The sequence below is a fragment of the Mytilus trossulus genome, chromosome 13, assembly GCF_036588685.1.
Source record: "Mytilus trossulus isolate FHL-02 chromosome 13, PNRI_Mtr1.1.1.hap1, whole genome shotgun sequence".
NCBI lineage: Eukaryota > Metazoa > Mollusca > Bivalvia > Mytilida > Mytilidae > Mytilus > Mytilus trossulus.
This window is the reverse complement of record NC_086385.1, coordinates 56848076-56868828: the sequence shown is the minus strand read 5'-3', so window position 1 is coordinate 56868828 and position 20753 is coordinate 56848076. Positions and strand designations below refer to the sequence as shown.

General features: G+C 32.2%; 1 protein-coding gene across 29 annotated transcripts in view; it reads right to left on the bottom strand.

Moving 5' to 3' along the window:
* The window catches only part of LOC134695033 (tensin-3-like), a 189584-nt gene that overhangs the window by 54806 nt on the left and 114025 nt on the right, over positions 1-20753 (bottom strand). For all 29 annotated transcript variants that reach the window (XM_063556197.1, XM_063556199.1, XM_063556205.1 and 26 more), the window contains 7 exons: positions 14204-14245; positions 6745-6786; positions 5973-6108; positions 5028-5176; positions 3923-4113; positions 3372-3455; positions 2267-2440 (listed from right to left, as the gene is read on the bottom strand). In XM_063556197.1, the coding sequence (XP_063412267.1) occupies positions 2267-2440; positions 3372-3455; positions 3923-4113; positions 5028-5176; positions 5973-6108; positions 6745-6786; positions 14204-14245 (818 nt within the window). The remainder of the gene's footprint in view (positions 1-2266; positions 2441-3371; positions 3456-3922; positions 4114-5027; positions 5177-5972; positions 6109-6744; positions 6787-14203; positions 14246-20753) is intronic.

The window sequence follows — 20753 nt, the reverse complement described above, 5'->3', positions numbered from 1 at the left end:
CTTTAATACAACTTATATCTTTTTAAGATAAGAACTGAAGTTTGGTAACTTCAAAAAATTATCAATTACAAGCTTATTTTCAAAAAGGTCACAAAGGTCAGTTTCTAGAAGAAACTTTGCAACCAACTAGAAAATGGTTTATTCATAGAACATCTTCATTTAGAGATGTTATAGACCTGGATACTCCAATTTTTGGGGATATGCTTTGTTTTTTTTAATAAATTTATAGACTGTCATAGTTTTGAAAGCATATTTTGTTTCACAATTGTTTCAGAAAGGAACATTTCAAGTGCACTGATATAAATCACAATTATTAAGAAAAAAGCCATCAAATTGGTATGATTAAAGAACAGGAATGTATGATGGGTTCTCCTCTGTTTCAACACTTCATTAGTCAATCAGCTTACAGTTTACTGTACAAAAGAGCTACTTGTAAATGGTTTCTGTCTATCAAAGTTAAAAATAACATGTACGATTCTAACAGAAAACTAGGAAACATAAAAAAACAGATCTTTGAATTTGGAAGATGTTCAACCCCAAAAATAGCTTCTACCTGTAGCTTGCATTCAGATTAGATTACATAGGGGTCACCATGGGGGAATGATATAATATTTACAAAATAAATAGTAATTATGTATTGTAATTGTTATCTTTGTTTTTGTTAGCTACAGAAATGTTTCTTTGAAGTTTAAATGATTATTAAGACTGGTATTCTTCAAATGGAAAAAACAGACGAATTTTGATTTTCTTTGGTGAAAAAAGCAAATTAACTATATTTGATCTGTTGCATTGTATGCAAAGACGCAAACAATATTAATGAGGCAATAATTTTTTTTGGTTACAAAACTTTCCTTTTCAAATGATTTTAAAAGGGCTGGAACTCTAGAAAATAAAAGTAAACTATAAATTAGTAAAATTACTGGAATACAGACCTGACTTCACTAAAGACATTATTTCTTCAGTTTTAAACTACTCCCCTCCTTTCAAAAATCCTAGGTCTGCCCCAGTTGGCAGACAGGACAGTCAATTATTTTTGTGGTCAAGTTACAAAATACTGATTTTTTGCAAATCAAAGAAACTCATTAAGAGTTTTTTTTTACTTCTTGGTTAAAAAAAAACCCTAGTTCATGAAGTACATTTTTTGTTTAGTCATCAAAATTACCTTCATTTAAATAAACTTAATTTTCCCTTTAGGGGGCCTCTTGAAAACCACAAACAGGAATTCAATGTGTAGGAGGAGTAGATAAGATGAATCAGGAGAGATCAGACAAACATTTTAATAACCCTCTAAGTCAGGGTCAATCATGATCTTGGCTACTGTTGATCAAAAGAAAATTTGTGATGAATAAATTGCTTATCTGATATAATAGTCATTACCTACCAACATATACTTAGATATTAATTATACTTTATGTGTAGAGGGTTTTTAATTATATTTATATTTTGTGCATGTGTGCTTTTTAATTAATCTCAGCAATGAGATCATAGCTTAGAAAGTATTGCTTTGCATCAAATACTAGGGCTGCATTTTCAAAAAAACCCACACATAATCAATCGATATAGACAAAAAGAAAGTTGAAGAAGGAAAACAACACTTAATAAATTTCACCCATTTGAAATTTCTGGATTTACCTTCATAAGGAATGGTCACAGGTAAATATTTGAGAGCAACATTTCTAGCAAGTAAAATGAAATAGTTGGTGATACACTTCTGAATAACTTTGACAATATTTGACTAGTTTATAGTAAGGTCTATGACCTCACAAACAATAATACAAGCTGCAAATGTTGGTAAAGAAATAATTTGGTGATGATGTCCTTCTGCCAAAACTGTCATCGGCAATAATGAGAAAAGTAATTCTTATGTCTATAACCTTACAATCAGTAGTTGATGTAATAGAAGCCACTTCATATAACTGTATAACTGAGGGGGGATAGGAGGGTCCTGATCCCAAAATTCTGGGCTTAAAAACACGAAATCCCGAGGTCCTGAAATCCGAGAAAAAAGAATTCCTGTATCCCGAAAGGGTCAATCCTGAAATCCCGAGCTTAAAAACACCCAATCCTGAAGTCCTGATAAAGGTCCTATCCCCCTCATTACAACTGTGGATATTAGATTGCATGGTTTTACCAAAGTGGTCTTATAAGACTATAGGTAAATCATTTTTTGTTCAACATATAATTTTGTGATTCACCTATAAAAACGAAATCTACAAAAATGTGTGTCTAACAATCGAAAAATAATGAATTTATAATATACACTTACTAGACTCCTGATGTAAAAATTGCCTGCATTCCCTGGTAAACTTTAATAAATGGCCGACATCCTCCCTTTGTATCGAAGTTAGGAACACCATGGATGACAAGATGATGTAGGTAAAGTGGATTGCTGTTGATTTTAATTTTACCGGATAATAAACCAGCAAAATACTGTACATATCTGTAATTAAAAGATAATAATAATTACAATTAATCAGTCTGTAGAACATTATAAAGATATTTTATTGGTTTAAAATTGTAAATTATATAATTTTTACAAATATTAAAATAAACATTGCATGGCCTGTTGTGTGATTTTCTTGTTGTATTAATTAAAGACTCATTGGTGTTTTTGAGCTGATATCTACTTTTTGGGCAGGTTGTTGTCTTTAAGTCACAATTCCCATTTCCATTCTCATTTTAATGAAAGGACCTTCCCTTAAAATTTGACCATACCAGATTTCTCTATCAAAAGACATACAAAATATCTATGACGGGGCAATATATTCATTTAAAGCTAAAGAACAATTTTTTTTCTATCCCAAAATAAAACCTAGTCTTTTAATGAAACTCGCTATAACAAGATTAATTTATTCTGACTGCACGGTAACAATATTTTATATTACAGTGCAAGGTGGTTGGCAATTTCTCATATATATAATTCCTACAACTAGGTAGTCATGTAAAACTTGGCCAATGCTAGAACGATAACAACAGTTACACTAATTTATATGTTTGTGCTATAAATGGAGCAAGATAATATCTTTTTTTCAATGCCAAACATAAACTGATAAACACACATTTCTAAACCAATTACTAGATATAGGAAGATGTGGTGTGAGTGCCAATGAGACAACTCTCCATTCAAATAACAATTTAAAAAAAAGTAAACCATTATAGTTCAATGTGCGGCCTTCAACACGGAGCCTTGGCTTGCACCGAACAACAAGCTATAAAAGGCCCCAAAATTACTAGTGTAAAACCATTCAATATATCTAAAAAAAACAAAACCAAAACACTCATTTCAGGGCATATTGTTTTTTCTGCTCAGATAAACAATATAAAGTACATCCAATTATGTACAATTCATTTTCATAAAATCTGTCCTTTACCTTTCTTGTGCTGGCTGTAAAATTCCACTTAATTTATCATCATAGAATCTTTTCATAGCAAATCTGTCCATGGCCTGGTCAGAACTGAAATTAAATAAGATTAAAAATGTAGGGTTACTTCCCTTAGATCACTCATTTAAAAACCTCAAATATTTTTATTTTTCAACAAAAAAAAAAGTTTGCCAAGAATTTGTATAGTAATAGTAAGTCTTGCTTTATAAATACTTGTTTTGATAGCTAACAATTTTGCAGATTTAACATAACAAAGGATTTATGAATTGGCCATTTCATCTAAAGAATCATGGGTAATTTCATTGTTCGTACCCCAAAATGAAAATAACCTCACATCATTGGTTAAATTTCCATTGTTCATGACATTTTTAACCAATCATGACATTTTGTGTACACAAAAATATATCCCAGGATGCATTAGATTCTGAAAGGACCAATAGATGTAAGATCTTTTGTTACATCTTTTGTTAACATTAACAAAATATTTGTAAGTTGATTTTTAAATAGAATTTTCATTTCTATTATATTTTAAAACTGACCTTGCACAGATATTGCAGTAATGCATAAAAGCTGCTATCACCATGGCGATTCTGTCTTGACCTCCTTTACAATGGATGACAGCAACATGACTGGGGTCAGAGTTGAGCCAGGAGTCCATAGATTTACAAATGTTACATAGCCGTTCTAGTGGTGGTGCTAAGTGTGCTGGCCATCCATAGTCAACCACTCTCTGTGAAGAAAAGTATAAATGGTATTCAAATTTTTTAAGGGATTTTTCATAACTATGAGTAAATGAAAATGTTGCAAGATAGACAGATGGATAAACAACACAACAAAACTGCAGCTCTATAAATACAATCTTTTCAAAACAAAGGAGTAGGTCCGGTAAGACTCCTTTTTGGCCCCCAAAAAATAAAAGTTTTACAAAATTGTTAAAATGTAAACTTTTAGTTATTTATTGGACAGTTGAATGCTTCTGCTACATAAATATGAGCTGTTTTTGACAATAGGATGCATATATATCGGGTTGGTTGTAGCACCATAAATTCATGCTTAATTACTGAAATCTTCAAAATTCTATCATTTTAGTTATATTTCAGACGGTTTCCTTGTAAAACAAAAGTGGCCGCATTCGTGTTCATCCTTAATTTTGAAATGTAAGTTGTATTTTATGATAATGCATAACATATATAAAGGTTGTGGATGAACACAGATGCAGCCACTTTCATTTTTGACAAAAATCATCTGAAAAGTGACGTTTTTTGGCATATTTGAGAGATTTTTCATATTTGAGCTTGAATCAGATCATTTTTTATGACTTAATTAGTTAAAATCTTTCACAAAACCTAATTGAATCAAGTGAAATAGACACTTAAGTGTTTAAAAAGTGGTCAAAATCTTTCATCAGATGAAACTGAAATTTGAGGCCAAAATGAGTCCTTACCGGACCTACTCCTTTTGATTCATCATCCCTCTTGAATTTTTTGTCTTCAAGTCTTTAAAACTTGCATAATATTGTGAATTAATTGTATTCACTTTCTTGTTTTATCATTATTCTGAGACACCGACAAATCATATCATACGCCAACAGATTTTGCCTGTGTAAAGCCAACTTTTAACCTGTGAATTTCACACCTTCCTTACCTGTGTATTAACTTTCTGTAAGTCTGGTCTTTGTTCAGAGACGTTGATGACCATACAGTTGTCTCCATGCTTCTGTTTCAGCATGTTCATGACCTCATTTAAGTTATATTGGTACGTAGTCTCGTGTCCATCGGATGGAAAGGACATAGCTGCAAATATGAAAGTTATAGTCAGGAATTCATAACATAATTGTGGTTATGATAAAAGATGGGAGCAGAAATTTGTATAAATTGTATACACAATTTCAGTACATCTAGGAATTTACAAGCAAACTTTATTCGTTGCATTGTTAGGCTGTACCGTGACCTATAGTTGTTAATTTCTGTGTCATTTGGTCTCTTGTGGATAGTTGTCTCATTTGCAATCATACCGCATCATCATTTTTTTCATATTTAGAAAAAGCACATTTTTAGTGTTGTTTTTTTTTGCTCAGTCTTTTTTATGTTGTGTTTTGTACATTGTGGTTGTTTGTCATTTGATTGATTATATTGTAACCACAGACTATGTCAGGGTTTTTTCAGAGTTTGAATGTCTGTTGGTATATTTTGCTGCTCTTTTATCATTGCACCCATGTTTGTGTTAATTATATGGGAGTTTCTCTAACTTTCTTTAAAAAAAGTCATGAGGTCACTGTAAATCAGTTCTTTTACTGCAAATACTTACATATAATCCTTTCTGTGATGTACAAAAGGTCAAGGACAACTTACTTACATATAATCCTTTCTGTGATGTACACAAGGTCAAGGACAAGTTACTTACATATAATCCTTTCTGTGATGTACACAAGGTCGAGGACAAGCAACTTACATATAATCCTTTCAGTGATGTACACAAGGTCAAGGACAAGTTACTTACATATAATCCTTTCTGTGATGTACACAAGGTCAAGTTACTTACATATAATCCTTTCTGTGATGTACACAAGGTCAAGGACAAGTTACTTACATATAATCCTTTCTGTGATGTACACAAGGTCAAGGACAAGTTGGTCATCATCTCTGTTGCCATGGTGATCTTGGGCCCTGGTGATCATGTTTCTTAGTGTTGAGGACTGGGACATTCCAGGGGAGCCAGAGAATTGCTGTAATACATAAAACACATTATCTAGGATCTGCAAGTGTCTCTGGATACATTTAACAGCATGCCATGGTTACATGAAACAAATTATTTTTCCTTCAACCTATTTCTATTTTTATACATTTTATAAAGAAAGTGCAGGTTTGTTAGATTAACCAGGTTTTCTAATGCATATCCTTCCTGTGATCTGGCAAAACAATTTTACATTTACCAGCAATGAAAATAAGAATGGTTACATTGAAACAGAGCTAGGTATATTTTTCTTCCTTTGACTTTTTCTATTTTTATACATCACAATAATTATCCAAATGTTGAGCCAACTCATGTGTTTCTTGATTATTTGATCACAAGATTTGATAATCTAGGACTGAATTTTGATTTTTTGACTATTTTCTTAAAAAAATAATAAATGATTACGTGAATTTTGTCTTGTATGAGCCTCCTTTAATTAGGAGCACCACCGTGAATTATGGTACATAAAGGAGGACATTTGGAGCCTGTATCGGTACAGATTTATGTGAGCATTTGCCTATCCACATCCCAAGCTACTAAGGCTGTGACGGGTCTTATTACTAGAAAGATTACATTGGCAAAACATTTCTGATTATATATACACCCCCATGAGGGGCCTCTGACTTACATCTCTGGTAGAGTACTGATATCTGTTCACTGTTTCATGTTTCTGAAAAATAAAACAAGATAACTGCACAACATTGCATTTAGTGCACATAGGTCAAATTGAACATTTAATTATTTGTAAACAACTAATATTGTATTTAGTGCACATAGGTCAAATTGACTATTCTTCATATTACCAACTTTTGACTCTAGATTATATAATTTTCCGACATGTAATATTTTCTGTCATACAACCACAGGCACTCACTAGTCTCAAAAAAAATAATCTATTTACATATAGGAAAAAACTATTCTGAGATGAGTGGCTGTGCATACAACATCCTGGAACCAAGTCCATTGGTCGATCCAGATTGGGGGGGGGGGGGGGGGGGGGGGGGGGGGGGGGGAACCCCCCTTTTAAAATGGCTGGATCCACCCCAGCAAGTCAAATAAGAGCAAGGTAAAGAAGTGAAATAAAAATATATTAGGTATAATTTGAGGGTGAAGTCTACTGTTTTCTGATAATTTTGTCTTGTAAAGAAAATATTAAGCAGTTAATTTTTCCACAAACATTATACTGATTGATAGCTTGACTTTATTCTTCTTCTTTGCTCTTACTTGACTTGGTACCAGGATATCGAACCTCAGTCTAATTTGTAATCAGTCAACAGTCCGTAATATGAAAATAGTCTATTAAACTTTGAATATTTTGTCAACAACTTATCCCATGATTCAACATTTTAATTTTAAGTTTATAATTATTTTTATATGAACCAATTAAATAAGACATAAATTTGTTTGGAAAAGGTCCAGAAACAAAAATTCAGTACAATAAGGTATATCACTTCTATTGTACTTATGATACAGTGTCATTCAAAATACATACCATCATTGAGAAGCTTCCTTACCCGGGGCCCTTGCTAATATTAAAGCCAGGGTTTTTAAAACTCTCAATAATATCTTCAACTTTTTTTTAATGAAGCTGCATAATGCTACTTTCCATTCATAAAGGGTTTAAATCAGGCTAGAAATCTACCAAGATTTATGATATTGAGATAACATAAAAATGGAAAAAATAAGATAAAAGAGGGACGAAAGATACCAAAGGGACAGTCAAACTCGTAAATCTAAAACAAACTGACAACGCCATGGCTAAAAATGAAAAAGACAAACAGAAAAACAATAGTACACATGACACAACATAGAAAACTAAAGAATAAACAACACGAACCCCACCAAAAACTAGGGGTGATCTCAGGTGCTCCGGAAGGGTAAGCAGATCCTGCTCCACATGCGGCACCCGTCGTGTTGCTTATGTGATTACAAATCCGGTAAATAGTCTTATTCGGTAGGTCAAATTCATGAAAGGGAAGGGGATTGTAGTTACGACGTAAGGAACATATCCGATATCATTTGTGAAACGGTTATTCCATAACGGTCAACCAACTCGTGATGGCGTCCGTAAAATTTACGAAGGGATGATTTCAACTTAACCATTTGGAACTCTTGGTTTAATAGCTTCCTTGTGAGCAGTAACCCTCTATCAAGAAAATCATGATAGGAAATGCAAGCACGGGAATATCGTATCAATTGGGAGATATATACCCTGTATGCAGGTGCTGCTGGAATGTTGCTACTTAGAAATGGAAAGTTCACAATTGGAAAGCTGAAATCATCTCTTTTGTCGTAAAGGTTTGTCTTCAACCGACCCTCATTGTCAATTTCTAGATGTAAGTCAAGATATGAAGCCGACTTAACTGTATCTGTAGTATCCTTTATCTCCAATTCGATGGGATAGATGCGATCCACATAGTCACTAAATTTTGAATTGTTTAGTGAAAGAACGTCATCTATATAGCGGAAAGTAAAGTTAAAGGATATTGCTAACTTCTTATCTTTCTTCCTAAGAAGTTCCTGCATGAAGTCAGCCTCATAATAATAAAGAAACAAGTCAGCAAGTAGAGGGGCACAGTTTGTTCCCATTGGGATGCCGACAGTCTGTTGAAAAACACGTCCTCCGAACGTAACAAATATGTTGTCAATCAAGAAATCAAGCATCTTGATAATATCGGTTTCAGAGAATTTTTTGTTTGAATCAGAATGATTCTTTACAAAGTATGATTTATCCCTCCCCAAGACAAGATACTTGTATCTACGTTGGCCATTCTTTTTTATGAAGCAAAGTAATACCAACTCTTTTAATTTGTCTTTTAGTTTGGAATGTGGAATACTTGTGTAAAGAGTAGAAAAGTCAAATGTTTTAATACTGTTACAAGATGAAAGAGAGTTAGATTGTATGTACTCTAAAAGATCTTTGGAATTTGGAATAATATGACTAAAATTAAATTTAAATTGATATCAAATTTTCTGTTTGGATTACTGTGAATTAAGTCCATGACCACCCACTCTCTTGAGCATGAGACATCTGTACTATTAATGAAGATAAACATTACAATATTTTCTAACCATAAATGAAACATTAAAATAGAGGCCATTTTTAATTTGGCACCTATCTATGAGTTTAAAAATATTTATCATGAATTTTAATAAAATCTTCAAACATTCAAACTTTATATACATCAAATTGATTGAAACAATTGAATTTTCAGTGTAAACATCTAAATTTGATTAATCTTAACTATTTGACTATTCTGGGTCAATAAGACACTTGTCTTTAGTGCTATCAGTTGACCAGAAGACAAACATTTTTCACACCTTGTCATATTTATCAATAAACAAGGTGATGATGATTATAGTCAACAGGTAATAAACATATGGATGTGTATGACACTTGAAGTTGTGATATTAATCGATGGCAATAAACATGTGAATTTGATATTGATCTCTAAGACTCAGTAGAACACTCACTGGGCCTGTACACCAAGCTGTCATTATTTCCTCTCTAGTGAAATGTTAAATAACTCCTCAAGGTCAAGTCGCAATAATGAAACTTAACACTTGTCCTCCCAAATAAATTGGAGGGTACCACTATTGTCACAATAACGAAACTTAATGTTTACGCCCTCCCAAATAAATTGGGGAGTACCATGTAGCAATAATGGAACTCAACAAGTGTCCTACCAAATAAATTTGGGCGCACCATGTTGCAATATAATGGAACTTGAACAAGTGTCCTACCAAATAAATTTGGGCACACCATGTCGCAATATAATGGAACTTAAAACTTGTCCTCACAAATTGTTAAAATTTGGGAGTACCATGTCACAATTAATAGAACTTAAAAAGTGTCCTCCCAAATAAATTGGCGAGTGACTCTTCCACATCTTTAACTTGAGATTTAGGACTTGATTTTTAATGATAATGTTTCACACACTATTCTAATAAAGAAAAAAAATGTTATGGTGTCCTCCTTAATGTCAGGTGATCTAATTAGAAACAGAAAACTGAAAAGAGTCCTCCCAAATAGCACCATTACATATTCAATTAAATTACTTGAGTGCAGGGACTTGAATCATAATGATAATGTTTCACACACTTTGTTACTCTGGATTTCTTCTCCTCAGATTTGATGCACAATAATTCAAGGCATACAAACATTAGGCCAATTCTGTGTCACACTAGGACCCCAACTAGACCAACTTTAAAAGTACAGATGACCATTAATCAATAATGTTTGATAGTAAATTATCCTACAAAAATCTGGAAACTTGAGTATCATAGCTGTAAATAACATTAAGCAGTTGCCTCTAAGCTTTTAAAAACACATCAAATACAATTGGGAAAGTTACCCGAATGGTTTTAAGTTGACAATTTACAAGAATCTAATAAATAATTCAAGACCACCATGGCAGTAATGTACTAATAGAGTTGACCTAAAATAGAATAAGTCTACATTTGGTTTGAAAGGTTTTTATTTTTATTGTTTATAGGTCTGAGCTCTTGATATATAATCATGCTATGGAAAAGCCACCAGGCAAATTACAATGTCTAGAGGACATAGGTGTATTAAAGTCTGTGATCACTAAAATAAGTAATTATTTTATTTTATTCCAAAAGTCATGACCTCCCATTCTTTAAAAATTCTATCCTGAAAATTATTTTTTGCAGACAGCAAACGTTTTGATTAATTATTCTACTTTAAAGCACTTTTTTTAACCAAATATCCCAAAGTGTTCAAATAAGTTTTGGTCTCAGAGATCTGGGACTTGTATTTTCTGTAGCAGCGTTCTCATATCTAATTACAAAAGTCAAAGAACTATTCATTTACAGCTACTGGTACTATTTTCAGTGAAAACATTTTTCAAATTCAACCCTTGAACTAAATTTGATTTGTTTTGCTGCAATTCTTAGGATTGTGATAACGATTTTGTCCTTAAATCAATTTAGATAGATAAACACATCCATCATGTCAATAGTATTAATAGATTTACAAGGTATCATATCTAAATTTAGGTCATCTATTGACAACAGATCATTTTGACATGTGTATTTATAAGTGTTTGACCTCTATTGTCTTAGATAACAGTCTACATTTAACCTGCAGGTCATTGAGTTCACTTATGTGGATATGTTGATGGAATTTTGATCTGTTTAATTTACTTTACTTTCAGAGGTCATGCATTTATAACCAATTATGCACAGAGGGATGGACAGAGGGGGTCCATGGTTCCCACTTTCCTACCCCTAAACTCCCACGCCTAACTTCACCTATGTGGATATGTATTGATGGAATTTTTAACTGTTTACTTTACTTTACTTTACTTTTAGAGGTCATGCAGTTAACCAAATATGCACAGTGGGATGGACAGAGGGGGTCCTGATGCTTCCCACTTTCCTACCCCTAAACTCCAATGCCTATCTTCACTTAAATGTGGATATATAGATATAGGAAGATGTGGTGTGAGTGCCAATGAGACAACTCTCCATCCAAACAACAATTCAAAAATTAAACCATTATAGGTTAAAGTACGGCCTTCAACACGGAGCCTTGGCTCACACCGAACAACAAGCTATAAAGGGCCCCAAAATAACTAGTGTAAAACCATTCAAACGGGAAAACCAACGGTCTAATCTATATAAACAAAAAAATATTTTTCAGCCCCATGAAAGTAAAGTAAACAGTTCATAATTCAATCAATACATATCTTTGTGTAATAACTAGTGTAAAACCATTCAAACGGGAAAACCAACGGTCTAATCTATATAAACAAAAAAATATTTTTCAGCATTATAGTAATAAAGGTTTACTTTCCCTTTCTTTAAAGTTCCTTTACATATTACTTTCTGTCAGACTTTTACAGGTGGTCCTCTGTTTTCAGGAAGGACTTCCACTCCTTACTTCATAATATGTAAAGGAACTTTAAAGGAAGGGAAAGTAAACTTAAATTGCTATGCTGAAAATTACTATTGATAAGGGACTTTAAAGGAAAGGGAAAGTAAACATATATAACTATGCTGAAAATAACCTAATCAATTTCAAGTGAGAACAGTTTTGAGCCTAGTCTTATTTAGAAACCACTTCAAAATGATGCACAGACTTTCAGCATCTCAGAACTTCTGTGAAGTTGTGTTAAGCTCATGGATAAAGTGTTTATGAGGCCATAGATAAAAGTTTTTGAGATTACTCAAAGAGTTTATGATTCTTTAATCATCATGCCTATAAATCTAAGATTATATTATGTCTTTTAATCCAAAAATGTTTGAATCTTCAATGACTCAAAAGAATAAGTAGAAGCAAAACATTTGATTATCTAAGATTTGTTAACAGTTTTGAATGAATAAAAATGGCATTTCTGTATGCGATTTATTTTGATAAAGGGCCTCTGCAATATTGGCATAACTAACAGATAATTCTTTATTTTCCTTTACTTATTGAGGAAGAGTTAATTGATCTTATTTTAAAATCTTTTTAAGGATAAAACTCAGCCTCAAAGACCTTTGATTTAATAAGGACACAGAACTGTATGCAGCCTGAAGTAAGTAAAGAAGATTATTCCTGATTAACACAGTCCTGTCTTTAAACATACAACATACATGTTAAGGTTCTTATCCATCTGATATAAGTGTAGTAAGGTCATCTGGCTGGGCTTACCTGTCTCTAAACATGACAATATACATGTTAGGGTGACAATTTAATTTGTTATTTAATCCTAAAATAACAAACCCAGCACCTGGTCGGACCAAAACTGGACAATAATAAACACTCTTGACACATTAACATGAATATTATAGATATGAAAATTATTATGTTTGTACCTATAGTAGTTTAAAATTACAGGACATTATAGCAAAAGATAGGTAAATTGGTATTTGTGTCCCTATCCAGATTATCAGATTTGGGGTTATTTATTTGAAAAATATAGATTTTACAAAATGTGGAGATTATTATACAACCATGATTATCAAATAATATATGAAAAGGTAAAAGTGTTGTCTTAAAAAAATAACAAGGGCAGTGCAAAGTGGAGAGTATCATAAGGATTACTGTACACTAAAATAATGTCTGGTAACCTTGAACTTTGACTGATGAAGAAAAAATAAAGAAGGTCAAAGCTCTCAACACTGATCAGTGCCAATCCAGAAATTTCATTAGTGGGGGCCCGCTCGGGTCATGCTTCAGTAAATCCTTTTACCTAATAAAGTGGGTGACCAGGGCCCTATGGCCCCCACCCCTAAATCCCCTTCTGCTGATGAGTTTTATTTAAAAGAATATTTTGATTGATTAAGAATACAACATTATTATGGTTCTTTTAAACGTTCCTTTCTCTATATAACTTTCAAATCTTTTAAATTATGCCTGACATTTGAGTTCAGTTCATTAAATTCTAACATTTCTGGTAGCTAATAAAAACACCGGAAGCCTATAATATATCCTTTGATCTATAAATATGCATGTTATGGAAATGAGAATATAAATTTGTTTTTGAAATGTCATCCTGCATGTGTCTGACATAATAAGTCAAGGTCTACTGCCAAATAGATTACATGTGCATAGTCTGTAATGACAAACTGATGACAACACCCTTACATAATTATTGTTTGTAAACAAAGCTAAATCAAAGTGCTGAAAGCACTGTAAGCACTCTGTGAAAACAAGCAGGCATTGAAAATGTAGATTGACATGTATAGTAGAAAGTTAGTCATATAATCTGTTATGATTGGTAACTAATGACCACAATGGAACAATACACAGCTACAGAGTGATGTAGAAGATGCAATGATATAACAATTCAACAAAGACCGCAGTATAATGTCTTTAAAGATGAGCGATTGAACATAAGGCCAAGGTGTGTTAGAGCCCCTTGGAATTACCAGTAAACAAATTTTGAAAAGATTTCAATTAACATAACATTTTAAAATATATAAGATGTGTCAGATTGCCAATTGCCATAAAGACAAATGAGTCCAAATTTCAAATGGAATCTAATAGTTTATTTTTAAGATACACTCTGAATTATTGAGTATTCAACCTTCCTTCCAAAAGTGCTCTCAGTGCTTTGAAAATTATACTAAGTACTTACCACATCATGGTTATTAATTTGTGGTACACAAGATGTCATCACCTGGAAAATAAAAAGACATCATTAACTTCAAGTTTCTTTAAGACGCACATGAATGACAAATTTTTGCCTTACATGACACAACTCTCCATCACAAATCAAATGATGTAGAGTTGTCTTGTGTATATAACATATGACATCAAATAATTTATAAAAAAACCAAAGTCATTGTAACACTTCACAAAGTATAGATATAAGCTTTGTGGTTTGAACATGAATGACAAAGCAAATCAAGAATACATAAATGTTGGCAGCAAAAAATGCCCTTTCAACTATATATACCAAAACTCATATACCCGTCAGATTCTATGAAATAATAAAGTGATTCAGTGCATTCAATAATGAGACCATCTCAAATTTCATCTAAAATTGATGAAGGGTCATATAATTCTATGATATACACATAATAAAACACTTGTAGATATCATATCATATTGCTTGTCATAATGTTATTTAATCCCCTAATAAATATGTAAGTAAAACATAATGTAAGATGATGCTACACAACTTACTAAGTGTCAGATATCAATACCCAGGACACCTCAATGTGGCTTTGAATGATACAACTATGGAAATCTACATTAAATGGTTATGCTAAATTGTAAATGACTTTCTTGACTTAATTCTGGGTCGCTTTTTATTTTTTAAAGTGATACAGATTGATAATCCCTGTGTGTGTTATAAATGAATGGTGCACAGTATTGAGGCCTTAATATTGTAAAGCCAAATATGTTAAAGTTTTGGATTTTGGAACCATCACATTTTTTATTGAAGTCATTTAAATCAGGAATCTACCCCCCCCCCCCCCCCCCACCCCCCACCCCACCCCCAACTCTCCTCCTGAGTTGTAAATATTTCCTCTACCCTGAATGTTGCATTGTTTGCTTTTCACTTGTTTTTAGATATGACACTTAGACTTTCTTTCTTCGACCTTTTCCATATTCATGTATTGGAATTTTTAAATACCGGTAATGTAAAAATCAACCATGTTAAAATAGACCACAGATAAATTACTGTATGTTTCTTTTATTAGCATTATATTCCTAGGTTTTCCAAGTGGAACAAATGTGGACTACAAAAAAATCTTTAAAAGTATATTCAAAATTAATGTTACATTTCCCCCCTGTGCGACACGGTTGATGTCCTCATTACAATACTATAGTACTACATTGCATAATCAATTTCACAAGTATGTAACTCAATAATCAATAATTAATAAAGAGGAGTTAATAATAACAATCCTGAAGTGAGAAAAATTCAATAATTTATAGAGAACTTTATCAATATGCAAACACATTGGCCATTGTTATTGGGAAAATAATTTTTTCAATACATTGACCTTGAGTGTTAAATTGATCATATAAAACTTAACCAAGCTTTAAGTAGCTTTTTTTATGTGTATACTGATTCACTTCAAAGGATAAATTATAAAATTTGATAGCAGTGAAATAAAAGGCAGAAGGGATATACAAAACTCCTAGGCCATGACAAATAAGATAGAAAAGATGACAAAACACTACAATTACTCATTTAAAAAGTTAGTTTAGTTTAAACATATTTATTTATAGTGGATTGGGAAACGAGTTTTGCAACTTATATTATTCCTTTTCCACTTTGCAGGTGCAAGTGCTGCCTTGTTGCGGCATTACCCTTATCTTTTTCCAAATATACAAGGGTGTTTTAACATGCAAGAGATATGGCTCTCTCTTAACAGGGGTCAGCCATTTATTGTCCCCTTCCAAGGAACTATCATGGTTTCCTCAAGACCATACTCACAAATGGTGTCAAGGGAAAGCAAAAAATTGAGTTCCTGAAATTTTCATCCCAAAGGGGAATCGAACCAGGAAGCTTTGTGTAATAGAAGTCCGATGCACAAACCACTACACCACGTCAAGAAACTTAAAGATTGAGCAAAAAAATTACCCAACAAAAACTAATTTCACCTAACATTTCAATAGTTAATGCAAAAATATTTTACCACACCATCAACCTGAAGTTGAATAAACAACTATCAATGCTTAAAAGATAACTTAATGATAGGACATCAGTCTACAAAAAACTTTATAAACCAAACCAAAAAATAATGGTTTCAATAGCGAAAGGTGAAAAAGGCAAAGATACAGTCAGAAACAACAATTCTCTACGCTCAACTATAGAAGCATTGTGGACATTTAAGAATTTAGTTTTCTTTCTTAGATACCCACAACTTACATGTTAAGATGTATATAAGATATTTTGACTTTCCGTTGTTTTAGCTCATGTAAAAAACATAAACTCAGAGTGCCAAAATGACACATCTTTTTTAAGAAACATAATTTCTTCTATCAAAGATCATATAAATGAACTCCTGGGCAAGTACAGAATTCCTTTTGTGCATCATGTTATTTATACTTCACGTTTTCAGTTCTGAAAGGCTATTAAAATGCAATGTGTTTGCATTGTTTATTACCATGTTTCATGCAAATTAATAAAAAGTAAAAGCACTCTGTGGCCCATTTTTCTACTAGTTAGACGACATCTAAGTTACGTAAATTTTAACAACAATTGAGGTTTGTGTGACTGCATTCATTTGCAAAACAAGGCATATTCAACCAATTCTGTTTGTGAAAAGGTTGTTGACTCTCAGGACACAGGAAGACATTTCAATTTGTGTTTCTACCAGAAAATAAGCCTTTAAGTTAAAAGACTGCTAAAAAAAAAAATTAAATAAGTAACTTTTTTTTAATTACCGTTAAAGTTTGGTTAAAAATAGAGAGGTAAATGAGAAAGCAACTGGGAGGAAATTCATTACATTACTCTGAGGACAGCTAAAGCACTGAACTCTAAAAAATTTGTAAGCAATCCTAAAAACATCATCTTATTAAAATTGCAATATCAGCAACTTTTTAACATTGAAACCATATGATTCAAAGGGTTCAATGATTGATCAGAATAAAATCTATATCAAGTAAGCCTTGCATATGATTAGACAGAAATTCTTTTCCGTCTTCCATCTGTTGTTATGTATTAAACTGTTACAATTGTACTTACTAAGTACACGTCTTTACATCATCTAATGTTATAACTTGTCTGATCAAGTTAGGATCATTTTTTACAGTGGCAGATCCAGAAAAATCATAAAAGGGAGCCCACTGATTGTTTAAGAGGGGGCCCTCAGACTCCAGTCTAGCTTCAATGATTCAGTATTTAATAAAACAAATGTGCCCCACAAAAAGGAGGGGGACTACCGGTCCCCTGGGACACCCCCAAAATCTGCCCCTGCTTATATATATATATATTTCTACCAAACAGGAATATTAAGCAATCAACTTCTCATGCAAGGGTAACTTAATTAACATCTCAAATTTGGTACATTCACATCCTCTATGCTTTTACATCATTTTAAGCATGTTTAGTTAAACTTTTCTGTGATCATTCTTTCATAGATATTTCTTCTAAAAAAGGAAGAAACCTGGAGCAATCATTGGCTTATGCCATAGATAACATCCCAAATTTGATACACATTGTAACGCAGCCCCAGAACCCTGATGAATTGAATTGTTACATGTTTTTAAGTACATGCCTTTTACATCATCTTTTATCTAACTTGTCTGATCAAGTTTATTTAATCATTCTTTCATAGGCATTTCTGCTGAAAAAGAACACACCTAGAGCAATCATCTGGAAACGCATCCCAAATTTGAAACGAATCATCCCCATTGCAGATGAAACACAAGACCGGAGACACGCCTGTGAAAATTAGTAAACATTTATTTGTTACACAACTTACATAACATGTGTAAAACACATCAGAGTTTAATCCAAAAATAAACTTGTAGATCCAGAATGAATTTAAACTATATCCAGCAGTGCACACACATAAATATATATCCTCAACATCCAAAACACATCCAAATCAAACTAAAATTGTTTCGAAAAAGTCAATCATCACTCACTCACTGAGTCGAACAAGTACACAAAAAGAACATCTTCCAAGTTCTGATTAATCATAAACGCGATAAATTGATGTATTAGAAGATATAATTGTATTTGATTATCAAACACATAATCTTCTCCCAGGTAAAAGTAGATTCACACTTCACTTATTTTGATGTAGGCGAGATGGAGGGTGTATTGTAAAATGTTGTATAGGTAAATAGGAATGGGATTTTTACAATGTTAATTTGGATCTAGACTTTTCAATTATTATAATGATTTTGTTTGCAGATGTCCTTCAGTTGATGAACATATTTTTTGCTCCTAATTATCATCCTAAGTATGTATTTAATTCAATTTATTATTCACTGATCTCTTGTTTTACTATCCCTGCCATCATTTCCAGATATCAATTGCAAACTGCTTCAGACATTGAAAATTGTCATACTAAATCTTGAGCTTTAAGCTTCAAACCTTGCCTCATTGATAGATGAATTTGATTTGACCCAAAAACTTGGCCATTAAATAAGGGTTAAGTATCAGATACAGGTCTATTATAATGATTTCAAGCCTTAATATAACCAAAGAAAACTATTTTTTTCAACCAAAAACACTTTTGAGACTTAAAATAACAGATACATACCACATTATTTGTTTACCTTTGGACCAACTATATACAATGTAATATTTTCATAACATTTTGGGTGCCAAAAATGTGGGTCATACTAGATTTTACTACATGCCGCTGCAACAAGATATGGTAAGCTGCTCCAAAATACCAAGTCATTTAAGAAGAACAGATATATGTACAACTAAATTAGATTTACAATGTAGTCAATGAAAACTTATTTTTACACAGAATTAAAAGTTAAAGGCCTCCTCCGTCTAGCAGAAATAGGTTTATTTTTCTTAATAGTAAAATACTTGCATTGTGAACATGTGTGGGTTGGTCTTTTAAACACATTAAACTTGTAACATAATGTTTGGTTCTGTTTTATGATCAAAAGGTGTTGTATTTCTCTGTGAACTTTACATGAGTCAGAATGGGACAATAATCCTATTGATACCCCCCACACGTTAAAACTGTAAACATAATTAGGGCCTCAACATGTAGTCATGTACTTGTGGAATAATTTAATTCCTTTTAAGGTAATCTTAAAATTTATTCACAAGTTATGATATGCTTAGTCTAATGCACATTTTCAAATGATGTTCTTTTCAGATAATCTTGAAATTTATTCCCATAAATGTATGTGCTATATAAAAAATTTAAAATGATGTTGTCATTAATTTACTTGTCAACTCAGACTTAGTAGGAACAAGAAATAAGAAAAATATAAAGTGAAAATTATAGTCGTCTAAAATTGTGAAAATATATGGAAAACACAACTTTACCTATTTTCAAATTATTTCAATCAAAATTCAACAACATGCACTTGCAAATAAAATTAAAAAAAAAATGAAAATGTATAGAAGTCAATGACAATTATCATATGTATCGTTACTCGTAAATTATTTAAAACATGCAATATTTGTTACAACCAAAAACTATGGTCTAATTCAAATATCAGAAATTTCAAATTTAAGCAGTTTAAAGTTGATATTTGCAAAATAATAACAATCTCGTAAGTAAACTGCTGAAAATTTATAAAACAACTTTCAATTTACCTGAAAAACACAAAACAGAAGTTTTCCTTTACACTAAATCCCAATATTTATCTACATGCACAAAGGCTCCATTACATATTCTGGTAACCTTGAAAATCACTCATCCATGACAAAACAGCAAACATTACTAATATCACACCCTGATTTCAGAGCATATTCTCCTCTTTTGTGTATTTATATCATTATATTACATTGTATACACGTTTTTTTACGAGGCGGTATTTCATTCAGTATTAGCAAATAAAACCGTGAATGGATATCATTGTACGCGATTGTTTGAGATATTAAACTTTAACGTATTCAATCATAACGAAGCGTAAAATGGTTTTCTCTACCTTAAATGGAGTTAATTTACCCTACAAAAAATACAGTGTTGATATCGGTCTATCTGACGGGTTATTTTAGTAACACTTTACGATAAACTGTCACGCAACTTTACAATCATTACTGCTTTATTAAATGGTAAGGTGACAGGATTTTGTTTGTAAATAAAGCAAGTTTAATATTTAGCTGTTATAACGATGATCTAAGTAATAAAAAGGGTTTAATTGGTGACAGGTATTGAACCTGTATTATTTCCGTATTTGATATTGCACTCTATCCTCTTATTAAATCTAATACAGATTTTACAAATCAAAAATATTGAAATACATTATGGGTGGATAATTGTGCTGAAAACCATGGTCAACTATGTTTTTCACCATTAGTGACCAATGGCCAACATCTCACCATGGTTGACCATGCTCAAATCAACCATGTAACATAGTTTTCACCTGCACTGTCATTGACAAGGGGAGAAAGCATTACAATTTTCAACGTTGCACTGTTTCAAAACAGAAAATATAAACAACTTTGCAGGGCTTATAAAAAAAAAGATGTGGTATGATTGCCAATGAGACAACTATCCACAAAAGACCAAAATGACACA